The following is a 22,080-nucleotide window of genomic DNA, read 5'->3' as shown; positions in this document are numbered from 1 at the left end:
CTGCACAAGCTGTGTGTGCACAGACATTTTTGACTTTCAGATGCAAAGGATAAAAACAATTGTGTAAAGCAAGCTGGCTGCTGCTGTGTCAGCTTCCAGAAACAATCTCTCACCATTAAGTGCTATGCATGCAGTGTCCTTGCATCTAGCAGGGACAAGGGCATTAATACACAGCAGAAAGGGGAGTAGCTGGTGACACCGAGGCAGTGCCAGGTAACACACACGCACAGAAATACTGTTTGTGGAGGCCTGCAGTAGCTACTGCCAGCAAACACAAGTGCACATTTTCAGTGTAAGGCAGGCAAAGTAAAAACACACAGGATTCCTCTGCTGCATCCAAACCAGAGATGATTAGTGGTGGCCAAAACCCAGTTTCAGAGTAAGTCTCCACAGATCTCACAGCTACGCTACCCTTCCTCATTCACAAAGGATTAGTCTTCTCCAGGCTCTCATGAGAGAGCTCATGCTCTGCTATTTTCTTATCATTCTTCTTGCCTCCCCTTCCCCCCCACCAAACAAGGCATTCAAGACCAATTAATATTATCCAAGCAACAAGGAGCATGAGCACAAAAACTCTTTTCTACACAGGAACTTCCAAGAAGCTCAGGTTAGAAAAATCACTTTGGGTTTTATTTGCAAGCAGAAGGACCACTAAAAAGAGTTTTGCCTTTGACAGCAGCACTCCAGATAGGAGCTTCACCCTGACAGACACTCAAACAGAGGATTTTGAAAGAATAAAAGGCTGTCTGGATAAACCCCATTCCTCCACTCTGTCAGCTGTCAAAGAACAGCCTCACTGACAACTCAATGAGTTAATACTCCAGAATCTTTTCATTTCCATTAGCGGGGAGGAGGCAGGGAATTCTGGGTGCAGCTGAAAATTTATTCTCCTTTCCCTTGCCCTAGCAACCAAGCATCTGCTAGAAAGCAGATTTTATTCTCTGCTGTTTCCAAATAGTGACAAATTGGAATGGAAAGAGTAAGGACTAGTCCTACAGGTATGGGCACTATGAGAGAGTCCCTGAGCATGCAGTGCACCTGGACACACATGAACAGGAGGGCACACAAGTGCAGGGGGGACGAGGGGACACTCACAAGTTGCATGTACAATCTGAATGGCTGAATGAAGACAGGAAACAAAGACATTAACCACACAGTTCTAGCACACATTGTAAGTATTCTTGGAAACAGCCACAGCTCAGCTGCTCTGCACAATGCTGAAGTCCAACATTTCAAGTCATTCTTGCAGGAATTTCACCTCCTGACACAGGTATTTATTTCTGAAACACAGGCTTCAGAGTGCACTCTTTTTACATGAGCCTACTTCAGGTAGCTCTGATGGTGGAGAAGCTCTGCCTGTTGAACTGGACAGTACTAGCAGTTTCTGGTGACAAGAGGCTCTGCACAGGTACCTGGAGAGTGTTTAGGCCCTGATAATCACATCCAGTCACGGGCTGGGAACTAACAGCAAAGACTACAGCTCTGCCAGTTCTCCCCTACTCATGCTGCCAACACAATCAATATTTCATGAATTTTAGGAGGTGCAGATACCTTACCTACAGCATCCTGCAACACCAGCCTGAGCTTTGCTTCTGAATCACAGAATCAACAAGGTTGGAAAAGACCTCAGAGATCATCAAGTCCAACCTATTACCCAATGCCTCATGACTATCTAAACCATGGCACCAAGTGCCACAACCAATCCCCTCTTGAACACCTCCAGGGACAGGGACTCCACCACCTCCCTGGGCAGCACATCCCAATGGCCAATCTCTCTTTCTGGCAAGAACTTCTTCCTAACATCCAGACTAAAACTCCCCTGGTGCAGCTTGAGACTGTGTCCTCTTGTTCTGGTGCTGGTTGCCTGGGAGAAGAGACCAACCCCCACCTGGCTGCAACTTCCCTTCAGGGAGCTGGAGAGAGCAAGAAGGTCTCCCCTGAGCCTCCTCTTCTCCAGGCTAAGCAACCCCAGCTCCCTCAGCCTCTCCTCATAGGGCTGTGCTCCAGACCTCTCACCAACCTGCTCAAAACTATTCTCTCCCCAAGATTAAACTAGGAGACAGGACAGGTAGGCTGACATCTCTAGACCTATCCCTGAAATACCAGGCTTTGTAGAAGTTTTGAAGGAGTTTGGGACAAATACCAAGAATTAAACAACTTGACTTTTAAGGATATCCACATGAAGAGAGACCTCTAAAGCTTAAGAGTGCAGCTGGGATAATGCAAAGCAAAAGCTTCACAAACTACAGCATACATATGAGACACTGGATCTTCATAACAGTTTTGTCTTTGCAAAGGGGTGTAAAGAAAGATAGTGTCAGCCTGCCCTTGTATGCCAGGTAGATCAGATAAGCCTGTTGCATCTCTTAACTATAGCTTCCATTCCTCATTCAGTCAACCAGTCTTAAATGAACAACTGATGGTCTCTACTCTCACCTCTCTTTATTCCCCAGCTGTTGGAGGTGGTTTTCCCTTCTTACAGCTCTAATACACACGGACAGTATTAGAGCTGTAAGAAAGGAAAACCAACAACAACTGGGGAATAAAGAGAGATGAGAACAGAGACCATCAAATTTCTCTTCAAGTAGATATATTTCCCCCACTACTGAATTAAAAGAACTTGCTGCAGAAATGCTGAAGCAACATACAGAAGCCCTAACTTCAAGCACACAAGGAATCCTTTGCTTGTCCAGAAGGCTCAAAATCCCCTCACCTCTAGGACTGAATGATAAAAATGCACCACACTGAGGTGCAGGGAAGTCTGCAGGAAAAAACCTGTTTTAGTGAGCCACCATGGCAATCAACACCACTAGCCACAAGCCAAGTCTCTCTCACTTGATCACACTACTCAACAGCTATGTTCTTTCCAGGCTGGACAGATGGGCAGGATGGCATTTAACAAGTCCAGGTGCTGGGTGCTGCACTTTGGCCACAACAACCCCAGGCAGTGCTACAGGCTGGGGTCATAGAATACATAGAATAAACCAGGTTGGAAGAGACCTTCAAGATCATCGCGTCCAACCCATCAACCAATCCAACACCACCCAAACAACTAACCCACGGCACCAACCACCCCATCAAGTCTCCTCCTGAAAACCTCCAGTGATGGCGACTCCACCACCTCCCCAGGCAGCCCATTCCAATGGGCAATCACTCTTTCTGTATAGTCAGAGTGGCTGGAGAGCAGCCAGGCAGAGAGGAGGCTGAACATTAGCCAGCAGTGTGCCCAGGTGGCCAAGAAGACCAATGGCATCCTGGCCTGCATTAAGAATAGTGTGGCCAGCAGGAGCAGGGAGGTCATTGTGCCCTGTACTCAGCACTGGTTAGGCCACACCTTGAGTCCTGTGTCCTGTTCTGGGCCCCTCAGTTTAAGAAGGACATTGAGGCACTTGAATGTATCCACAGAAGGACAGTGAGGCTGGGGAGGGGTCTGGAGCACAGCCCTGTGAGGAGAGGCTGAGGGAGCTGGGGTTGCTTAGCCTGGAGAAGAGGAGGCTCAGGGGAGACCTTCTTGCTGTCTACAACTCCCTGAAGGGAGGTTGTAGCCAGGTGGGGGTTGGTCTCTTCTCCCAGGCAACCAGCACCAGAACAAGAGGACACAATCTCAAGCTGCACCAGGGGAAGTTTAGGCTGGAGGTGAGGAGAAAGTTCTTCCCATAAAAAGTAATTGGCCATTGGAATGTGCTGCCCAGGGAGGTGGTGGAGTCCCCATCCCTGAAGGTGTTCAGAGAAGGTTTGAACATGGCACTTGGTGCCATGGTTTAGCTAGTCATGAGGTGTTGGGTGATAGGTTGGACTTGATCTCTGAGGTCTTTTCCAACTTTATTGGTTCTATGATTCATAAAATGAACTTGTGTGTTGAGAGAGAAGAACAAAGCAGTATAGTCACATCCCACACTAAATCCTTCGGTTGGACGCCTCTCTCCAGTGATCAAAACAGCAAAACAAAACCCCAACTTTGAAAGCTCTTGGAGTTCATTCTAAGTTCCCATTATAAACAATTTTCATGGTAAATGACTCCAAAATATAGGGAGGAAACTGGTATCGTGTTCAGAGCTCAAAGAGGACTACTGCGGCTGGATTAGAGCCCTGCTAATGGTACAAGGGAGGTGAAAGGGGGCAAAATGACAACAGGAGCAGCTCCAACCACTGGAAAACAAGGTAGGATTTTAAGTTGCATTTCCCATTTACAGACTGTTCAGTGACATAAGAAAGTGGAGAGCATGGATGGGACACACACTAAGGGATCCTTAAACCCCCATAATGTACAAAGGCAAAGCTGCATAGGACACATCTCTGTTTTTACATGCGAGGGGCACCCTACATGTAGATGATAGATACGAATGAGAAACTTGCACAGAAGCCATTCTGCAAGGTCCTCTCCCACTTCTGATGGGACCAAGGAATGAACAGTTCAAGTAGAATCGCTCACCTATTGCTGTCACCACCACATTGACTGGCGCAGATGTCCTTTCCACCACCTTATGCCAGCTCCCGTTGTGCAGCGGCACCCAGACGGCTGCTTGGCAGAAGTAGTAGCCGGAGTCCTCCACAGCCACATCCCGCACTAACAGGCGATAGGAGTTCCTATCTATGTGGCTCAGGCTGATGAGAGTGGAGTCACTGACAACAGAATCGTGGTCCATGCTCAGCAAAACCTGAGCATCTGACAAAGTATCATCAGGTGACACGGAAAAATACCACATCAGTCCCGCCTGGAAAACACCGCTCCTGTCTGTCGTGATGTTGCACGTAAGATCCAAGGAGTCCCCTTCAGTCACAGACACATTGCTTGTTGAAATGACCACATCTAGAGCTTAGAAATGAAGAGAGATTAAAAACCAAACAACAGAATCAACAGAAACAAAAAACACCAAACAAAACCCACTGGCTGGTTTATTTTACAAGAGCTACTGTAAATTGCCCAGGACTTCACGTTTTATTGCGGAAGTTTATGCTCAGTAAGCTCCACCTCCAAATGTCTGTTGGGTATTGAGCTTCATGATCTATTATTACAAGGGAAATACACATCAGCACTTGAGAAAAGGATACCTCAAGAGGGCTGAGGGAGGAAGGGAAGGGGAACAGGATTTGTATAACCCAACAGCATGATGGCTTTGTCCCAGTCACAGACCACACATCACCTTTGTGTAGCAGGAAAACACACACAGGATTTTCTGGTCTCACAAGGGGGCCAAGGATTATCTCTCAGAAGAGAAAGTGTCCACTGAAATCCCTAGGAACTACATTAGAACTCAGCTTTGTTTCTGCTGAGATGGCTTTGAGCTCCTCTAAGAGAACAGATTTAGATGAGAAGCAGCCACAGCCACATGTCAGAGTCCTGACTGACCTCAGGTGCATTGCAGAAACATCAAATGGAAGCTAACAGAAGGCAGCAATAATACCTTAAACCCTCACTTAGGGTTATATACATAGTGTACAAGGCACTACTGAAAAAGACATATCAGAGCAAAGTCAGGCCCAAAGATGTCATGATTTTAGGAGATGAAAGTGATGAACAAGTAGATGGAAGAGCAACAGTAGAAAAAAAACCCATAGTTACACAAAGAACCTTTGACATGACTTTTTTCATTAGATATGTGAACTCAGTCTTTTGGTTTTGGGGGGGTTTGGTGGGGGTTGTTTGGGGTTTTTTTGGGGGGGTAAGCTTATTTGTGGTTTGGAGTGGGGGGCTTTTGGTGGGAGGTTTTGGTGGGTTTTTTCACTTTTGTTTGCACAAATTCAACCCCATAGTTTACAACAGGTGAAGAAGTCCAGCAGCAGCCAGGCATGGAATGAAGCTGGAGGTGGGGAGATTCAGGCTGGACATGAGGAGGAAGTTCTTCCCCGTGAGAGTGGTGAAGCCCTGGAATGGGTTGTCCAGGGAGGTGGTTGAGGCCCTGTCCCTGGAAGTGTTTAAGCCCAGGCTGGATGAGGCTCTGGCCAGCCTGATATAGTGTAGGGTGTCCCTGCCCATGGCAGGGGGGTTGGACCTAGATGATCCTTGTGGTCCCTTCCAACCCTGACTGATACTATACTGTGATACCATTTACAACTCATGTTAATTTTAGCATGAGGTTTCAGATGTAAGCACAAGATGCTCTTGAAGCTCAGCTACAGGATGTGTGAGTAAAACTTCACACAACATTTTGCTGGGGAATAGCCTATCCCATTTAGCATCACTTAAAAACCCTTCATGCCCCTAACAAAGTGCCAGTGCTGCCAATGGCTGAGCTAAAAAGCACAGAATACTGTGGGTTAGAAGGGACCTTTAAAGGTCACCTAGTCCAAGCCCCCTGCAGTGAGCAGGGACAGCTTTAAATAGATCAGGTTGCTCACGGCCCCCATCCAGCCTAACCTTCAGTGCCTGCAGGTGTGGGGCTTCTACCACCTCAAAAAACACCCAACAAATGGAATAAAAAAATCCCACAAACCAACCCACACTCCCAAATCACACTAAAAAACTGCACTGCTACTGGTCCTGGCCATCCTCAAGCATGAGTTTTCAGCTGCTGATTAAACTTCACTTACTTAAAGCAAACTCTTCAAAACTGAAACAAAATGGAGAGTTACAGTTCCTAACTAAGCAAAGCCCTGCCTCAGCAGAAAGCACCTGCTGTGCAACTGGCACCCTGAAAGAGAGGAAGCAGATTGATGCTTGTCAAGTTTCACAGGATACTAAGAGTGCATTCAAACAAGTTAGCCAAAAACCTCAGAAGTTCTGGGTTCTCCCTACAGTGATTAAAGGATTACAAGAATGGAAAAAAGATATCCTTACTGTCTGAGCACTTCTAAATCAACATCACAGTCTCACATTTCTGAGGGACCATCATGGCCTGGTTTTCCACCTACTGAATGGGAAAACACAATCAGCCTCCTCTGCTCTCCCTCCTCCCACTAGCAGTGGTAGTGCTAATGCAATTAAGTGCTTACTGCATCTATTCCTGAAATCTATATTGGCAGGGTTATCTGGATATCCTCAGCACAGCACTGTATGTATTTTTGTCTCCTTAGTCAAGCATGCAGTGGTGTGTTTAACAGAACCATTCCTGTGCTAGACCCCTGCCAACATGGAGGCCAGGGATCCACTGTCAATCACAAAATGACTGGATAATTTGGCCTGTTGAATTATCACTGCCTGCCTTCATTCTCTTGGCCTTTCTATGTTGTTTTGATAAACAACACACAGAAAACCTTCACATCTGTCACTGAATCACTGGGCATTTTCACCCAGCCAGCGCAGCTGTGGGGCAACTGGACATTAACGAGACCAGAGGAAAGGGCTGGGGTGCTCAGGGGTTAAATACAATGTTCATTTAAGAACTATGAAAACTAGAAGCAATCTGAAGTGAAGTAAGGATGAGGTTAAACCTAGGTCTAGGCATCTAAGAGATTTCAGTTAATCTTTCCATACCATCACATCCTCCTTCTCCCCAAAATAAAAGCTAGAAATATCATGCCAGGCATTTGCTGGCACCTAAGATGTAAACAGGCCAGTTATCTAAAACAGCACTTTAGTGTCTCCTGGAATATGTCCTCACTTAGCTCAGCTTACCCAGTTTCTGCTCTCAAATTCTCACAGTCTGGACACACATTGCTGCAGGTGGGATGAGGGGATTGAGACAGTCATCAGCAAATTTGCAGATGACACCAAGTTGGGAGCAGATGTCGGTCAGTTAGAGGGCAGAAGGGCTCTGCAGAGGGACCTCGACCAACTGGACAGATGGCGGAGTCCAGTGGAATGGCATTCAACAAGTCCAAGTGCCAGGTGCTGCACTTTGGCCACAGCAACCCCATGCAGAGCTACAGGCTGGGGTCAGAGTGGCTGGAGAGCTGCCAAACAGAGAGGGACCTGGGGGTACTGATTGACAGCCACCTAAACATGAGCCAGTAGTGTGCCCAGGTGGCCAAGAAGGTCAATGGAATCCTGGCCTGCATCAGGAAGAGTGTGGCCAGCAGGAGCAGGGAGGTCATTGTGCCCCTGGACTCTGCACTGGTTAGGCCACACCTTGAGTCCTGTGTCCAGTTCTGGGCCCCTCAGTTTAAGAAGGACATCGAGACACTTGAACGTGTCCAGAGAAGGGCAACAAGGCTGGGGAGAGGCCTTGAGCACAGCCCTGTGAGGAGAGGCTGGGGTTGTTTATCCTGGAGAAGAGGAGGCTCAGGGGTGACCTCATTGCTCTCTACAACTACCTGAAAGGTGGGTGTAGCCAGGAAGGGGTCAGACTCTTCTCTCTAGCAACCAGCACCAGAACAAGGGGACACAGTCTCAAGCTGCACCAGGGGAAGTTTAGGCTGGAGGTGAGGAGAAAGTTCTTCACTGAGAGAGGAATTGGCCATTGGAATGTGCTGCCCAGGGAGGTGGTGGAGTCACCATCCCTGGAGGTGTTCAAGAGGGGATTGGATGTGGTACTTGGTGCCATGGTCTAGTCATGAGGTCTGTGGCGACAGGTTGGACTCGATGATCTTTGAGGTCTCTTCCAACCTTGGTGACACTGTGGTACCAGCTATGACACCAGAGTATCAGTAGCACTCACCGGTCCGCTGGATTATCACACTTGCTATCTCCACATTCTTCTCCTGAATCTTCTGCCACGAGCTATCCGCCCCTCTCACCCACTCGCTCACAAGACACCTGTAGGCTCCTCCATCCACTGAGGAGGCCTGGGACACCGATATCCAGTACGTGTCATTGGCTCCCGTGTCCAGGCGGACATCTCCGTTGCGGTAGCGCTCCTCGTAGCCAGGACCCGGCTGGAATTTGCCCTCGTGAGTCAAAGACAGGATGTCCTGCCAACCCGGTCCACTTTTGATCTGCCAGGTGACATGCAGGTGAGTGTGCTCCGCTGAGGTGGTAACTGCTGAGCAGCGCAGCTTGAAGGAGTCGCCCTCAGACAGCCTGAGAGACATTGAGGAACGTGCTTTTGAGCTGCTCACTGACAAGCCATCCGAAATCACTATTCAAAGAAACAGACACGTGCATCATGAAATGGAAGCAAACAGCAAACATCCACCCTCACCAGCTCAGATATGAGGCAGCAAAACCACCACAGAGCAACACCTGGTCAATCAGTCCTTTTCCCACACCACTATATTCCAGGAACGAGGAAATTCAGCCAAAAAAAAAAATCCATTGGAGGAAGGGCTCCAAACAAAACGCAACAAGCATTCAAAGTCTTTCACCCTTCCCTTGGCTTTAGCTTCTTATCCACATATCATCACTCTGACTAGGCCTATCCAGAACCATCTTGATTTGCATGAGAGTAAAAGACAAGACACTTCAAAAAACCTGTCTCACAAGCTACCACCACAAAAGCTTGCGTGACAGAACAAAGCCAGAGTATGACTACAGTATCAAACGCTCAAGGAGAAACGCAAGGTAACCTCCTTCACACAGAAAGGCTCTCTAAAGAACACTATAAATAAGAGAGAGAAGACAAGCTAGGGTTTTGTAACTGAAGTCATCCTCTTTGCCCAGAGTTTCAGGGACATTAAATATTTGCAGACACTTTTAGAGAACTCACTGCTTAGTTTTCTCATTTTTATTTACATATTTACCACACAGACAAGGGAGAAAGTGGTATTCATAGCAAACAGCCTCTCTTCACCTCACTTGTCTTTGCTATCACACTTGCCAGTTTTCAGTTTTGGCTTTAGGTGAATTAAAAGGTCTTTTCCAACCTGGTTAATTCCATTCTACTCCTATTCCATTCTATTCCCATTCCTATTCCATTCTATTCCCCTTTCCCTTCCCCATTCCCCTTTCCCTTCCCCATTCCCCTTTCCCATTCCCCTTTCCCTTCCCCATTCCCCTTTCCCATTCCCCTTTCCCTTCCCCATTCCCCTTTCCCTTCCCCATTCCCCTTTCCCTTCCCCTTTCCCCTTCTCCATTCCCCTTTCCCTTCCCCATTCCCCATTCCTCTTCCCCTTCTCCATTCCCCTTTCCCTTCCCCATTCCCATTCCCCTTTCCCTTCCCCATTCCCCATTCCTCTTCCCCTTCTCCATTCCCCTTTCCCTTCCCCATTCCCATTCCCCTTTCCCTTCCCCATTCCCCTTTCCCTTCCCCATTCCCCTTCCCCCTTCCCAACAATAACAGGAAGAAGAAAAAACTGAATAAAATGCCCCTAAGCAGCAGAAATTCAGCACTCTTACAGGCACATGCACAACCAGTATCCAGAACAAATTCAGAGCACCCCTCGCTCCTCAGAACTACCTTTCACTTGAACCTCCGCATCGTAGTTTCCCTGGACGGTGGCATCGGTGCTGGGCGTGGAGCACTTGTACCTCCCCTGGTCAGCCGGCTGGATGTTCCTAATCACAAGCTCCACGGCGTCGTTGCTGCTGCGTCTCAGTTTGATATCCCCGCGGCCCACACGCCTTTGGTACTCTTCAGAGGTGAAGGTAGGATCCCAGGTACTCACTATCCGCACGAAGTCAGACTCCCGGGAGAACTCCCAGTCAAAGTTCTGCTCGCTGGGGCCGTCGTAGTCACTGACACTGCAAGGGATCACCGCCTCTGTGCCCAGGACACGAATGAGAGGACCTCTCGGCACCCTCACGATGCGCCCTCTGCAGAAGGCTAGGAAAGAGAATAAACAGAGAGAGAACATACAGTTAAAGAAGTTACCAGGAAAAACTTCAACCACAGGAACAGAGTAAGGCTGAGCACCCCATTCTGCAGAGAGCTAGAACTAGTAACAGCAGTGTTTTCCACTAACATTTATTATAGAATCATAGAATCAATAAGGTTGGAAAAGACCTAAGAGATCATCAAGTCCAACCTGTCACCCAACACCTCATGACTAACCAAACCATGGCTTCAAGTGCCACATCAAATCCCCTCTTGAACACCTCCAGGGATGGGGACACCACCACCTCCCTGGGCAGAACAATTCCAACAGCTAACAACTCTCTCTGTGAAGAACTTTCTCCTCAACATAAGCCTAAACTTCCCCTGGCACAGCTTGAGACTGTGTCCTCTTGTTCTGGTGCTGGGTGCCTGGGAGAAGAGACCAACCCCCACCTGGCTACAACCACCCTTCAGGGCATTGGAGAGAGCAAGAAGGTCTCCCCTGAGCCTCCTCTTCTCCAGGCTAAGCAACCCCAGCTCCCTCAGCCTCTCCTCACAGGGCTGTGCTCAAGGCCTCTCCCCAGCCTTGTTGCCCTTCTCTGGATACGTTCAAATGTCTCAATGTCCTTCTTAAACTGAGGGGCCCAGAACTGGACATAGGACTCAAGGTGCGGCTTAACCAGTGCAGAGTACAGGGCACAATGGCTTCCCTGCTCCTGCTGGCCACACTGTTCCTGATCCAGGCCAGGATGCCATTGGCCCTCTTGGCTGCCTGGGCACACTGCAAGCTCATGTTCAGCCTACTGTCGACCAGCACCCCCAGGTCCCACTCCACCTGGCTGCTCTCAGCCACTCTGACCCCAGCCTGTAGCACTGCATGGGGTTGTTGTGGACAATGTGTAGAACCTGGCACTTGGATGTGTTCAATCTCCTGCCCTTGGACTCTGCCCAGCCTAGCAAGGTCCCTCTGCAGAGCTCTCCTACCCTCTTAACAGATCAACTCCTGCCCCCAGCTTGGTGTCATCTGCAAATTTACTGATGACTGACTCCATTCCCTCCTGCAGATCATCAATAAAGATACTGAACAGGGTTTAACATCACTGGAGCAGGAGCTCCTAAACGCACCATTCTTTATGTAGCTAATCCATGTTTCACTGCTTACTGAGAATGGGAAAATTGTAAGGGGGGGATGGGGGGGAAGGGGGGAGGGGAAGGAAAAAGCAAAAAAGGAGAGAGAACTAGCCATAGGTCCAGTGGGTACCAGCTTTTCTACTACTACAAACCACATGCTATGTAAGATACTTAGAATGCATCAGGTTGAGAAGGACCCTCAAAGGTCTTGTTCAACACACCCCCACACCCCAAGTAAGCAGGGCAATCTTTAACTAGATCAGGTTGCTCAGGGCCCCACCAAGCTTGACCTTGAATGTCTCCAGAGATGGAGGCTCCACCACTTCTCTGGGCAACCTGTTGTAGTATTTCACTACCCCCATTGCCAAGCACTTATTCCTAACACCCAACCAAAATCCACCCTGCTCTTATCGCAAACCATTGCCCCTCATCCTATCGCTAAAAGCCTTTCTAAACAGTGCCTTCCCAGCTTTCACCCAGGTCCCCTTCAGATACTGAAATGTAATTAAAAGGTCTCACTGGAGCCTTCTCTTCTCCAGGCTGAACAACTCCAACTCTCCCAGCCTGTCTTCCTAGGAGACATGCTCCAGCCTTCTGATCATCCTTGTGGCCCTCCTTTGGATCTGCTCCAGCAGGTCCATGTCTTTCTTGTGTTGAGGGCCCCAAAGCTGGACACAGTACTCCAGACGAGGTTTCACCAGAATATAGTGACAGAACCAGCTCTCTCAATCTGCTGGCCATGCTTCTTTTGGTGCAGCTGAGAACACAATTCACCCTCTGGGCTGCCAGTGCACATTGTTGGCTCATGTCCAGCTTCTCATACACCAGTACCCCCAAGTTCGCAGAGTGGCTCTCGACCTCATCATCCCCCAGCCTGTGCTGGTAACATGGACTGCCCCAACCCAGATGCAAGACCTTGCACTTCACCTTACTGATCCTCAGGAGGTTCTCCTGAGCCCACTTTTAGAATAGAATAGAATACAATAGAATAGGATAGGATAGGATAGGATACATAGAATAAACCAGGTTGGAAGAGACCTTCAAGATCATCGTGTCCAACCAATAGAATAGAATAGGATAGAATAGGATAGACCAGACCAGGTTGGAAGAGACCTTCAAGATCATCGCATCCAACCCCTCAACCAATCCAACACCACCTAAACAGCTAACCCATGGCACCAAGCACCCCATCAAGTCTCCTCCTGAACACCTCCAGTGATGGTGACTCCACCACCTCCCCAGGCAGCCCATTCCAATGGGCAATCACTCTCTCTGTATAGAACTTCTTCCTCACATCGAACCTAAACCTCCCCTGGCGCAGCCTGAGACTATGTCCTCTTGTTTTCTAGCCTGGCTAGGTCCCTCTGGATGGCATCCCATCCTTCAGTCCTGAGAACCGTACCGCTCATCCTGGCATCATCATCAAACTTGCCGAGGGCTCGCTCAATCTCACGGTCTGTGTCACTGATAAAGATATTGAACAACACTGGTTCCAACACATGCCCCTGAGGGACATCACTGGTCACATTAACATTACTCTGTGGTTTTCATTACTACAGTGGAAGCATAATCTAATCAGGTGTTTTTGTAAGTCATCTGCTGACATCAGGAAACTAACTCTCCCCTAACTTGAGGGCCAGAAGAATCCTAAGTCGACGTTCTCCAAAAACAAGCTTAGTGACTCCTGCCCTGAAGGGCCACAGCTTGCCTAAGACAGGGGAGCTTCCCTGCCTACCCAGCTATTGAAAAGGAAGAACTGATTTCAAGAGACACAGTTTGCTTGGCTGGATTTCTACAGCTACACCTGTGTCTAACACACATTTCCTCTTTCATGGACTGTAACAGTATAACCAAGGTTGGAAGAGACCCCAAGGATCATCAAGTCCAACCTGTCACCACAGACCTCACAACTAGACCATGGCACCAAGTGCCACGTCCAATCTCCCCTTGAACACCCCCAGGGACGGTGACTCCACCACCTCCCTGGGCAGCACATCCCAATGACGAACGACTCACTCAGTGAAGAACTTTTTCCTCACCTCGAGTCTAAACCTCCCCTGGCACAGCTTGAGACTGTGTCCCCTTGTTCTGGTGCTGGTTGCCTGGGAGAAGAGACCAACCCCCTCCTGTCTACAACCACCTTTCAGGTAGTTGTAGAGGGCAATGAGGTCACCCCTGATCCTTCTCTTCTCCAGGCCAAACAATCCCAGCTCCCTCAGCCTCTCCTTACAGGGCTGTGCTCAAGGCCTCTCCCCAGCCTTGTTGCCCTTCTCTGGACACCTTCAAGTGTCTCAATGTCCTTCCTAAACTGAGGGGCTCAGAACTGGACACAGGACTCAAGGTGTGGCCTAACCAATGCAGAGTACAGGGGCACAATGACCTCCCTGCTCCTGCTGGCCACACTATTCCTAATACAGGCCAGGATGCCATTGGCCCTCTTGGCCACCTGGGCACACTGCTGCCTCATGTTTAGGCAGCTGTCAATCAGCACCCCCAGGTCCCTCTCTGTTTGGCAGCTCTCCAGCCACTCTGACCCCAGCCTGTAGCTCTGCATGGGGTTGCTGTGGCCAAAGTGCAGCACCCGGCACTTGGACTTGTTGAATGCCATCCTGTTGGACTCTGCCCAGTCGGTCAAGGTCCCTCTCAGAACATTGGAGCATGAGCAGACCAGGCTCCTTCCAGAGCAGAGGAGCACAGAGTGTTCAGACCATGCTTTGTGGGACTGCCTCACTAGGACAGAACAACAGCAGTTCTCTGCAGAAGGCTGGGAAAGCAGCATGTCATGCTCCAGGCAAAAGAGTGAACCACTTAAACTAGCCAGAGGACCTGTCAAAGATGCAGCAAGAGGCTTTTCTGGTTGATTTGGCTCTCTAGCACAAAGAATAACCCCAGCAGCTGCACACAGATTTTGGCAGGTTCCTACTTCCCAAAAGAACAAACTGCTTCGATTCACAGTTCCAATCAGAGACAGTTTTTCAGAAACAGAGGAGTACTACCTAAAGTCAGACTCCAAACATGAACAGTCTGCTGCATCCCCCCGGCTCTGCATCCACAGCAAGATATTTTACCAGCCAGGTAGAACAGGAGCAGCCAAAACACCAAAGGGCAGATCTTGCTGAAACCAAATAGGTGTTCATAACAGCATCAATAGCAACTAGACCAAAAGGACAATCTGAGATGCTGAAGAGGCAGTCACATTTAAGCAAACACCTCCCCTTCCCCCCAAGTGCACAGAGTCCAGCAACCCACAGCTGCTCTAATTTACCAGCTTTATTGGGAAAGCCACCAGCTGATGACATCAACACCAATATACTTCCTGAGCCTTCCCCTCCTATCACTCTGCATGTCTTCTTGATGCAAATTAAGACTCCACTCACTGGCTCAGAACTATCATACCAATAGGTATGCAGGTGTGGGCAAAGTTAGTCTCATGGAGAGAAACCACCCACCGGAGAACCTGTTATAAAGTGTAGCCTGTCCCCTCCAGAGCAGCATGGAGAAGTATCAAGATTTCTGTGGGTATTTAAAAACTACAGAAGCAGCTGTACACAATGATCAAAACTACAAGAGAAAGGACATTTTTTGCACACCAGTTACAGTTCAGCAAACAATTGAACCAAGGACTGACACTGCCTTTACCTCTCCAGTTCCTAACTCCCTGCACGCCGTTTTGCTTTCCAGGCTGTTTCACGTGTACAAGCTCAGTCAGTGCCATCACCTCTTGTATTCAACACTACTACTGCTTTAAACTCATCTGTAACACCAGCTGGGGCTAATCTCTTAGCCCTTATACCCCTCCCAGAAGATGGCTATGTACCTGATCAAGTGATTGATAAGTCCTAAGAGGGAAGCTGGACTTCTCTCCACCACTCACATGTGAATCAGAGAGAAAAACCTCCACTGCCTATGCATTGCTCCACAGCCAGTTGTCTTTTGAGATAGAATAGAACAGACCAGGTTGGAAGAGACCTTCACGATCATCGTGTCCACCCTATCATCCAACACCACCTAATCAACTAAACCATGGCATCAAGCACCCTATCAAGTCTCCTCCTGAACACCTCCAGTGATGGTGACTCCACCACCTCCCTGGGCAGCACATTCCAATGGGCAACCTCTCTTTCTATGAAGAACTTCTTCCTAACATCCAGCCTGAACCTCCCCTGGCACAGCTTGAGACTGTGTCCTCTTGTTCTGGTGCTGGTTGCCTGGGAGAAGAGACCATCCTCTGCCTGTCTACAACCTCCCTTAAGGTAGTTGAGAGCAATAAGGTCTCCCCTGAGCCTCCTCTTCTCCAGGCTAAGCAACCCCAGCTCCCTCAGTCTCTCCTCATAGGGCTTGTGTTCCAAGCCCCTCACCAACTTTGTTGCCCTTCTCTGGACATACCTCTCTAAACACAAGCACCATACATTAAAATCATTGGTACAGAAAAATAATGAACAAAAAAAACAACTAAAGAAACGTGCAGGGCTTGGACATGTCCTCGCTAGGTCTTAAGTTGCAGCCCCATTCAATCCTTCAACTTATCCTCTTAAGAAAAAAGCAGTAAGAGCAGCAGGCAAGCTTTAAAGCGCTGCCTGACAGCCCAACCAGCTTCCATCAGCCCACTGTGAGAAGTCACCTCAGAATCCTGAGGGCACTCCTCAAATGCTGATGTTTCTCCTGTGACACTAAACTGAGCAGACAACGCTGCCCTGCGTGTCTCCAGCGGTACACCCGCAGACCGCGCACTGCACTGAGCCAGTCCAGAGGTGACAAAGCCATGACTAATATGCCAAGGGCTGCAGAGTTACTTATTTCTTTTGAGATTAGCACCAACAACTGAATTTCTCTCCTTCCAAGGTCACTACAGGTCAGACTCGATGAGCTTTGAGGTCTCTTCAAACCTTGGTGATACTGTGATACAGACCCTTTGACATTAAATAAGGGTGGGGGTGATAAGTATACATAGAATACATAGAATAGACCAGGTTGGAAGAGACCTTCAAGATCATCACATCCAACCCATCAACCAGTGCAACACCACCTAAACAACTAACCCATGGCACCAAGCACCCCATCAAGTCTCCTCCTGAACACCTCCAATGATGGTGACCCCACCACCTCCCCAGGCAGCCCATTCCAATGGGCAATCACTCTCTCTGTGTAGAACTTCTTCCTCACATCCAGCCTAAACCTCCCCTGGTGCAGCCTGAGACTGTGTCCTCTAAGTACTTTCATTAGAGGCAGGCCAAAGGACACTGGGACTGCCATGGTCTAGTCATGAGGTCTGTGGAGACAGGTTGGACTCGATGATCCTTGAGGTCTCTTCCAACCTTAGTTATACTGTGATACTGCTCAACAGACTGTTCAGAGTGCATAACCTATTGTTGCAAAGCAATGATGACACCCCCTCCCCACAGCACAGTCCCAAAAGCACAGTCTCAAATGTAACTAAGGTTGGAAGAGACCTCAGAGATCATCAAGTCCAACCTGTCTCCACAGACCTCATGACTAAACCATGGCACCAAGTGCCACGTCCAATCTCCTCCTGAACACCTCCAGGGACGGTGACTCCACCACCTCCCTGGGCAGCACATCCCAATGACGAACGACTCGCTCGGTGAAGAACTTTCTCCTCACTTCCAGCCTAAACTTCCCCTGGCACTGCTTGAGACTGTGTCCTCTTGTTCTGGTGCTGCTTGCCTGGGAGAAAAGACCAACCCCCACCTGGCTACAACCTCCCTTCAGGGAGTTGGAGAGAGCAAGAAGGTCTCCCCTGAGCCTCCTCTTCTCCAGGCTAAGCAACCCCAGCTCCCTCAGCCTCTCCTCACAGGGCTGTGCTCAAGGCCTCTCCCCAGCCTTGTTGCCCTTCTCTGGACACCTTCAAGTGTCTCAATGTCCTTCTTAAACTGAGGGGCCCAGAACTGGACACAGGACTCAAGGTGTGGCCTAACCAATGCAGAGTCCAGGGGCACAATGACTTCCCTGCTCCCACTGACCACACCATTCCTAATGCAGGCCAGGATGCCATTGGCCTTCTTGGCCACCTGGGCACACTGCTGGCTCAGTTCCAGTTTAGCACAAAGTTGGAAGGAGTACAGTGGGCACAGGCTGCAGGAAGGAAGAGGGACAGCCTGTATAACAGTCACTATTTTACACTTTACAAACAATAACATTCTAAGACAAATTAGGATTCTTCCAAGGCAGAAGCACACAGATACAGCATCAAGATAAGAGAATGAGAACTTACTGCAGAACATCTGCTGTGCCTTGCCCATAGTTAAGGAGAAAAATGAACAGGGCAGACACTCCAACACAAGCTGCACTTCAAGAAGACCCAGGAGGCTCAGTGCCTGGCAAGCTGTGAATTCAGGGCTCTGCCTTTTGTCCTGCAGCAGTCAACAGCAGAGTATCCCTAGCTACTAAATAAGGTGTGATATTCTTTGCAGTGCATTAGAGATTAACATTTCATGTAGCTGTAGAGGAAGGCACTGCTGCAGACTGATCTTGGCAAGATGTGAAGTTCATTCTACTCAGGCAGCTAAACAAGGAGCCTCCACAAATACACACACCCCCCCCCTATTCCTACAGCAAACTCATTTCAGTTTTCATGATACAAAAGTTTTGAAACTCCGTACATTTGTCAGAAACATTTCTTTTTCCATGACACCTAATACATCTCACTATTAATACAAGGTGACATGTTCTTAACAAATTCACTGCCATTTAACTGCAGAAATAGATGAAGCAGGACAGAACAGGACACACCAGCGACAGAAAACAACAGAACTTTGACAATCCAGTGCCTGCCAGTTTTACTGACCCTTCCAAGAGGTGTGCTTAGTAAGAACTCAGTATCGTAAACTGCAATGCTGGACATCAAACCTGCCTGAGCACAGGATTACTTGCCTCATAACAAACGTTTATCTTTACTGAATTGCCAAACCACCAGAAGAAATTGCAAGGAGCTATTTGACAGGCTGGGCAGAGTCCAACAGGATGGCTTGCAACAAGTCCATGTGCCAGGTGCTGCACTTTGGCCACAACCCCAGACAGTGCTACAGCCTGGGACAGAGTGGCTGGAGAGCAGCCAGGCAGAAAGGGACCTGGGGGGATGGGTTGACAGGAGGCTGAACATGAGCCAGCAGTGTGCCCAGGTGGCCAAGAAGCCCAATGGCATCCTGGCCTGCATTAGGAAGAGTGTGGCCAGCAGGAGCAGGGAATTAATTGTGCCCTGTACTCAGCACTGGTTAGGCCACACCTTGAGTCCTGTGTCCAGTTCTGGGCCCCTCAGTTTAAGAAGGACATTGAGACACTTGAATGTGTCCAGAGAAGGGCAACAAGGCTGGGGAGAGGCCTTGAGCACAGCTCTGTGAGGAGAGGCTGAGGGAGCTGGGGTTGTTTAGCCTGGAGAAGAGGAGGCTCAGGGGAGACCTTCTTGCTGTCTACAACTCCCTGAAGGGAGGTTGTAGCCAGGTGGGGGTTGGTCTCTTCTGCCAGGCACCCAGCACCAGAATAAGAGGACAGTCAGCTGCATCAGGGGAGGTTTAGGCTCCAGGTGAGGAGAAAGTTCTTCACAGAGTGAGTTGTGAGCTGTTGGAATGTTCTGCCCAGGGAGATGGTGGAGTCGCCGTTCCTGGAGGTGTTCAAGAAGGGACTGGACATGGCACTTGAAGCCATGGTTTAGTTAGTCATGAGCTGTTGGGTGACAGGTTGGACTTGATGATCTTTGAGGTCTTTTCCAACCTTATTGATTCTATGATTGTATGATGCCCCTGCAAAGAGGCCAGCATACAAAGGATGGGACCTGCTCCTTTGGATCATTAGACAGGTGACAGGACTACCAGGTAGCAGTGGTGCTTTTGCAGGAATGAGCCAGAAACATCCAAAAAGCAGGGCAATCACATGGCTCTTTGCCAAGTACTTCATCAGAGGTCTCTCCCAGGGGAACACACTAAATACTCATCCAGCAACAAGAAGAAAGTGTGGCTCCAGGTAGAACAATAATCAAGGGCCTGTCATATTAACAGAGGTAAGATAGTTGAATAGAACAGAATAGACCAGCTTGGAAGACACCTTCAAGATCATCAAGTCCAACCTATCACCCAACACCATCTGATCAACTAAACCATGGCACCAAGTGCCACATCCAATCCCCTCTTGAACACCTCCGGGGATGGTGACTCCACCACCTCCCTGGGCAGCACATTCCAATGGCCAATCTCTCTTGCTGGGAAGAACTCCTTCCTAACATCCAGCCTAAACCTCCCCTGGCACAGCTTGAGACTGTGTCCTCTTGTTCTAGTGCCAACCCCCACCTGGCTACAGCCTCCCTTCAGGGAGTTTTAGATGGCAAGAAGGTCTCCTATGTGCCTCCTCTTCTCCAGGCTAAGCAACCCCAGCTTCCTCAGCCTCTCCTCACAGGGCTGTGCTCCAGACCCCTCCCCAGCTTTGTTGCCCTTCTCTGAACACCTTCCAGCAACTCAACAACTTTCCTAAACTGAGGGGCCCTCTAGGCAGTTTTAAGCCAGTGTTTGTTCCCTAGCAATGCTGCATGGAGGTACTTAAATTAATTTGTCCCATCACCTAGATGCACCATCTCATTGCTGTCATTAAATGCAATCCTTTCAAAGAGAACAATGAGATCAGATGACTGAATAGATAGGTTGTGAAGTCAATCCAAGTACACTGAATAGCAACTTGTCATTTTTAGGATAACCAAGAAAACAAGGCAGAAAATTTGTGCAGGATCTACAGAACAGCTGCTCTGTTTGAGCTCTCAACAAGCTGCACTATTCCTCAAGGAACAGGCTGGTGAGGATTTGCTTTTGCATTAGGGACATTGCTGCAGATGACAAAAGCCTTCTAGGAGCTTCATCTGCACGCAGGTTTTGTATCTACATATCATTTATGAAAGAACAAGATGAGAAGCAATTTGTGGAGTTGCCCACAAGGCTGAAAAGATAATATCATTGCAAGGAACACACTTCTGCTTCAGCACTCTTGCACAAGGTGCTTCTCCCCAGCCTGCACTAGACAGCTCTATCTAATTATAAAACACGTTCTTCTAGCAGCCCAGAGAAGGAGGTCGACTCTACATCCGCCAGCCAAAGGAAAATGCAATGTGACATGCAGTAGGAAGCCAATTAAAGCCAAAAAAGTAAGAGCTGAAGAGTGAGTAAATTGGCTCAGACTAAGCACTTGAGCTTCTGCATCAGAAAGGCTCAGAACACACAGTCCAGCTCCTCAACGAGAGCAGTCACGGGAGACACAGCCACAACTCTGCTGATGCCTTTCATCTCAAAAGAGCTTTTCAAACAAAATGTTGTTTCATTTGCCAACTAAACATTGCATGTCTGGGAAGGAAGTAGCCCTTTCAAAATCACAACAGCTTATGACAGGAAAAGAAAAGAAAATATATATATAATAGTGCAGCCAACTCTGCAATGGGAGTAACAATTTCCCCTCCCTGAACTCCGGCACTGCTTTGCTTTAGCGCTGTGTAAACCAAGCCCTTGAGCCTGCACAACCCTGCTGGTGCCACACTAGGGAATAAGCAAGATTCCCCACGACTGAAGCTGTGTACTCTGCCTCCTTTCTCTAGAAAAAAAAAAACCCAAATATCCAACTTCTGCACTGCATGGTGTGGTTTTAGGCTGTGCCTTTAAAATTGAGCTGCAGATTTTGAGCAGAGAAGTAGAAAAATATAAACAAATCACCATTGGGTGTAAAAAGGGAAACAAAAGATGATTCTAAACAAATTCACTGGGTAAATATCTGGAATAAGAGGAGCTGTGCCATAACAATTCTGCCCTTTTCTCTCTTCTGATCTCTGGCTGTTTTGCTTCGCTCAGGAGAGAGAATGTGTGTGCTTTGTCTGGCCTTGGCTACGTCTAACTCCCCTGCTCTTTTCCCTTGTCCCTTTTGTACAGGGGGTAAGGGGAGGGCAGGGAGGGAGAAGCTGGTAGCTTCCCCTGGTCCTTGGCCAAGGGGGGTCCTTGTGCTGTTTATTAATTGTAAATACCTGTATAGCATCATAACTCCTGCCTAGTTTGTACACATTCATTGCATCCCATTGTAGAGGGGAGGTTTAGACTCGAGGTGAGGAGAAAGTCCTTCACTGAGCGAGTCGTTCGTCATTGGGATGTGCTGCCCAGGGAGGTGGTGGAGTCACCGTCCCTGGAGGTGTTCAAGAGGGGATTGGATGTGGCACTTGGTGCCATGGTCTAGTCATGAGGTCTGTGGAGACAGGTTGGACTCGATGATCCTTGGGGTCTCTTCCAACTTTAGTGATACTGTGACACTGTGTAGATTTAGCTTGTAAATACAGCTCCATTTGCATCTAACTCAATCGGTCTGGCAAAGTTAATGTCGGGGGGAACTTCAACCCACTACA

The 22,080-nt window shown here is 48.6% G+C and overlaps 1 protein-coding gene across 1 annotated transcript in view; it reads right to left on the bottom strand.

Moving 5' to 3' along the window:
• The window catches only part of PTGFRN (prostaglandin F2 receptor inhibitor), a 110,284-nt gene that overhangs the window by 53,015 nt on the left and 35,189 nt on the right, over positions 1-22,080 (bottom strand). Inside the window, exons 2-4 of the mRNA XM_054166068.1 lie at positions 10,215-10,580; positions 8,538-8,957; positions 4,433-4,816 (exon numbers count right to left, since the gene is read on the bottom strand). Of these exons, the coding sequence (XP_054022043.1) occupies positions 4,433-4,816; positions 8,538-8,957; positions 10,215-10,580 (1,170 nt within the window). The remainder of the gene's footprint in view (positions 1-4,432; positions 4,817-8,537; positions 8,958-10,214; positions 10,581-22,080) is intronic.

The sequence above is a fragment of the Dryobates pubescens genome, chromosome 12 (genome assembly GCF_014839835.1).
Source record: "Dryobates pubescens isolate bDryPub1 chromosome 12, bDryPub1.pri, whole genome shotgun sequence".
NCBI lineage: Eukaryota > Metazoa > Chordata > Aves > Piciformes > Picidae > Dryobates > Dryobates pubescens.
Note: the sequence above shows the minus strand (reverse complement) of the source record. Positions and strands in the feature narration are given on the sequence as shown.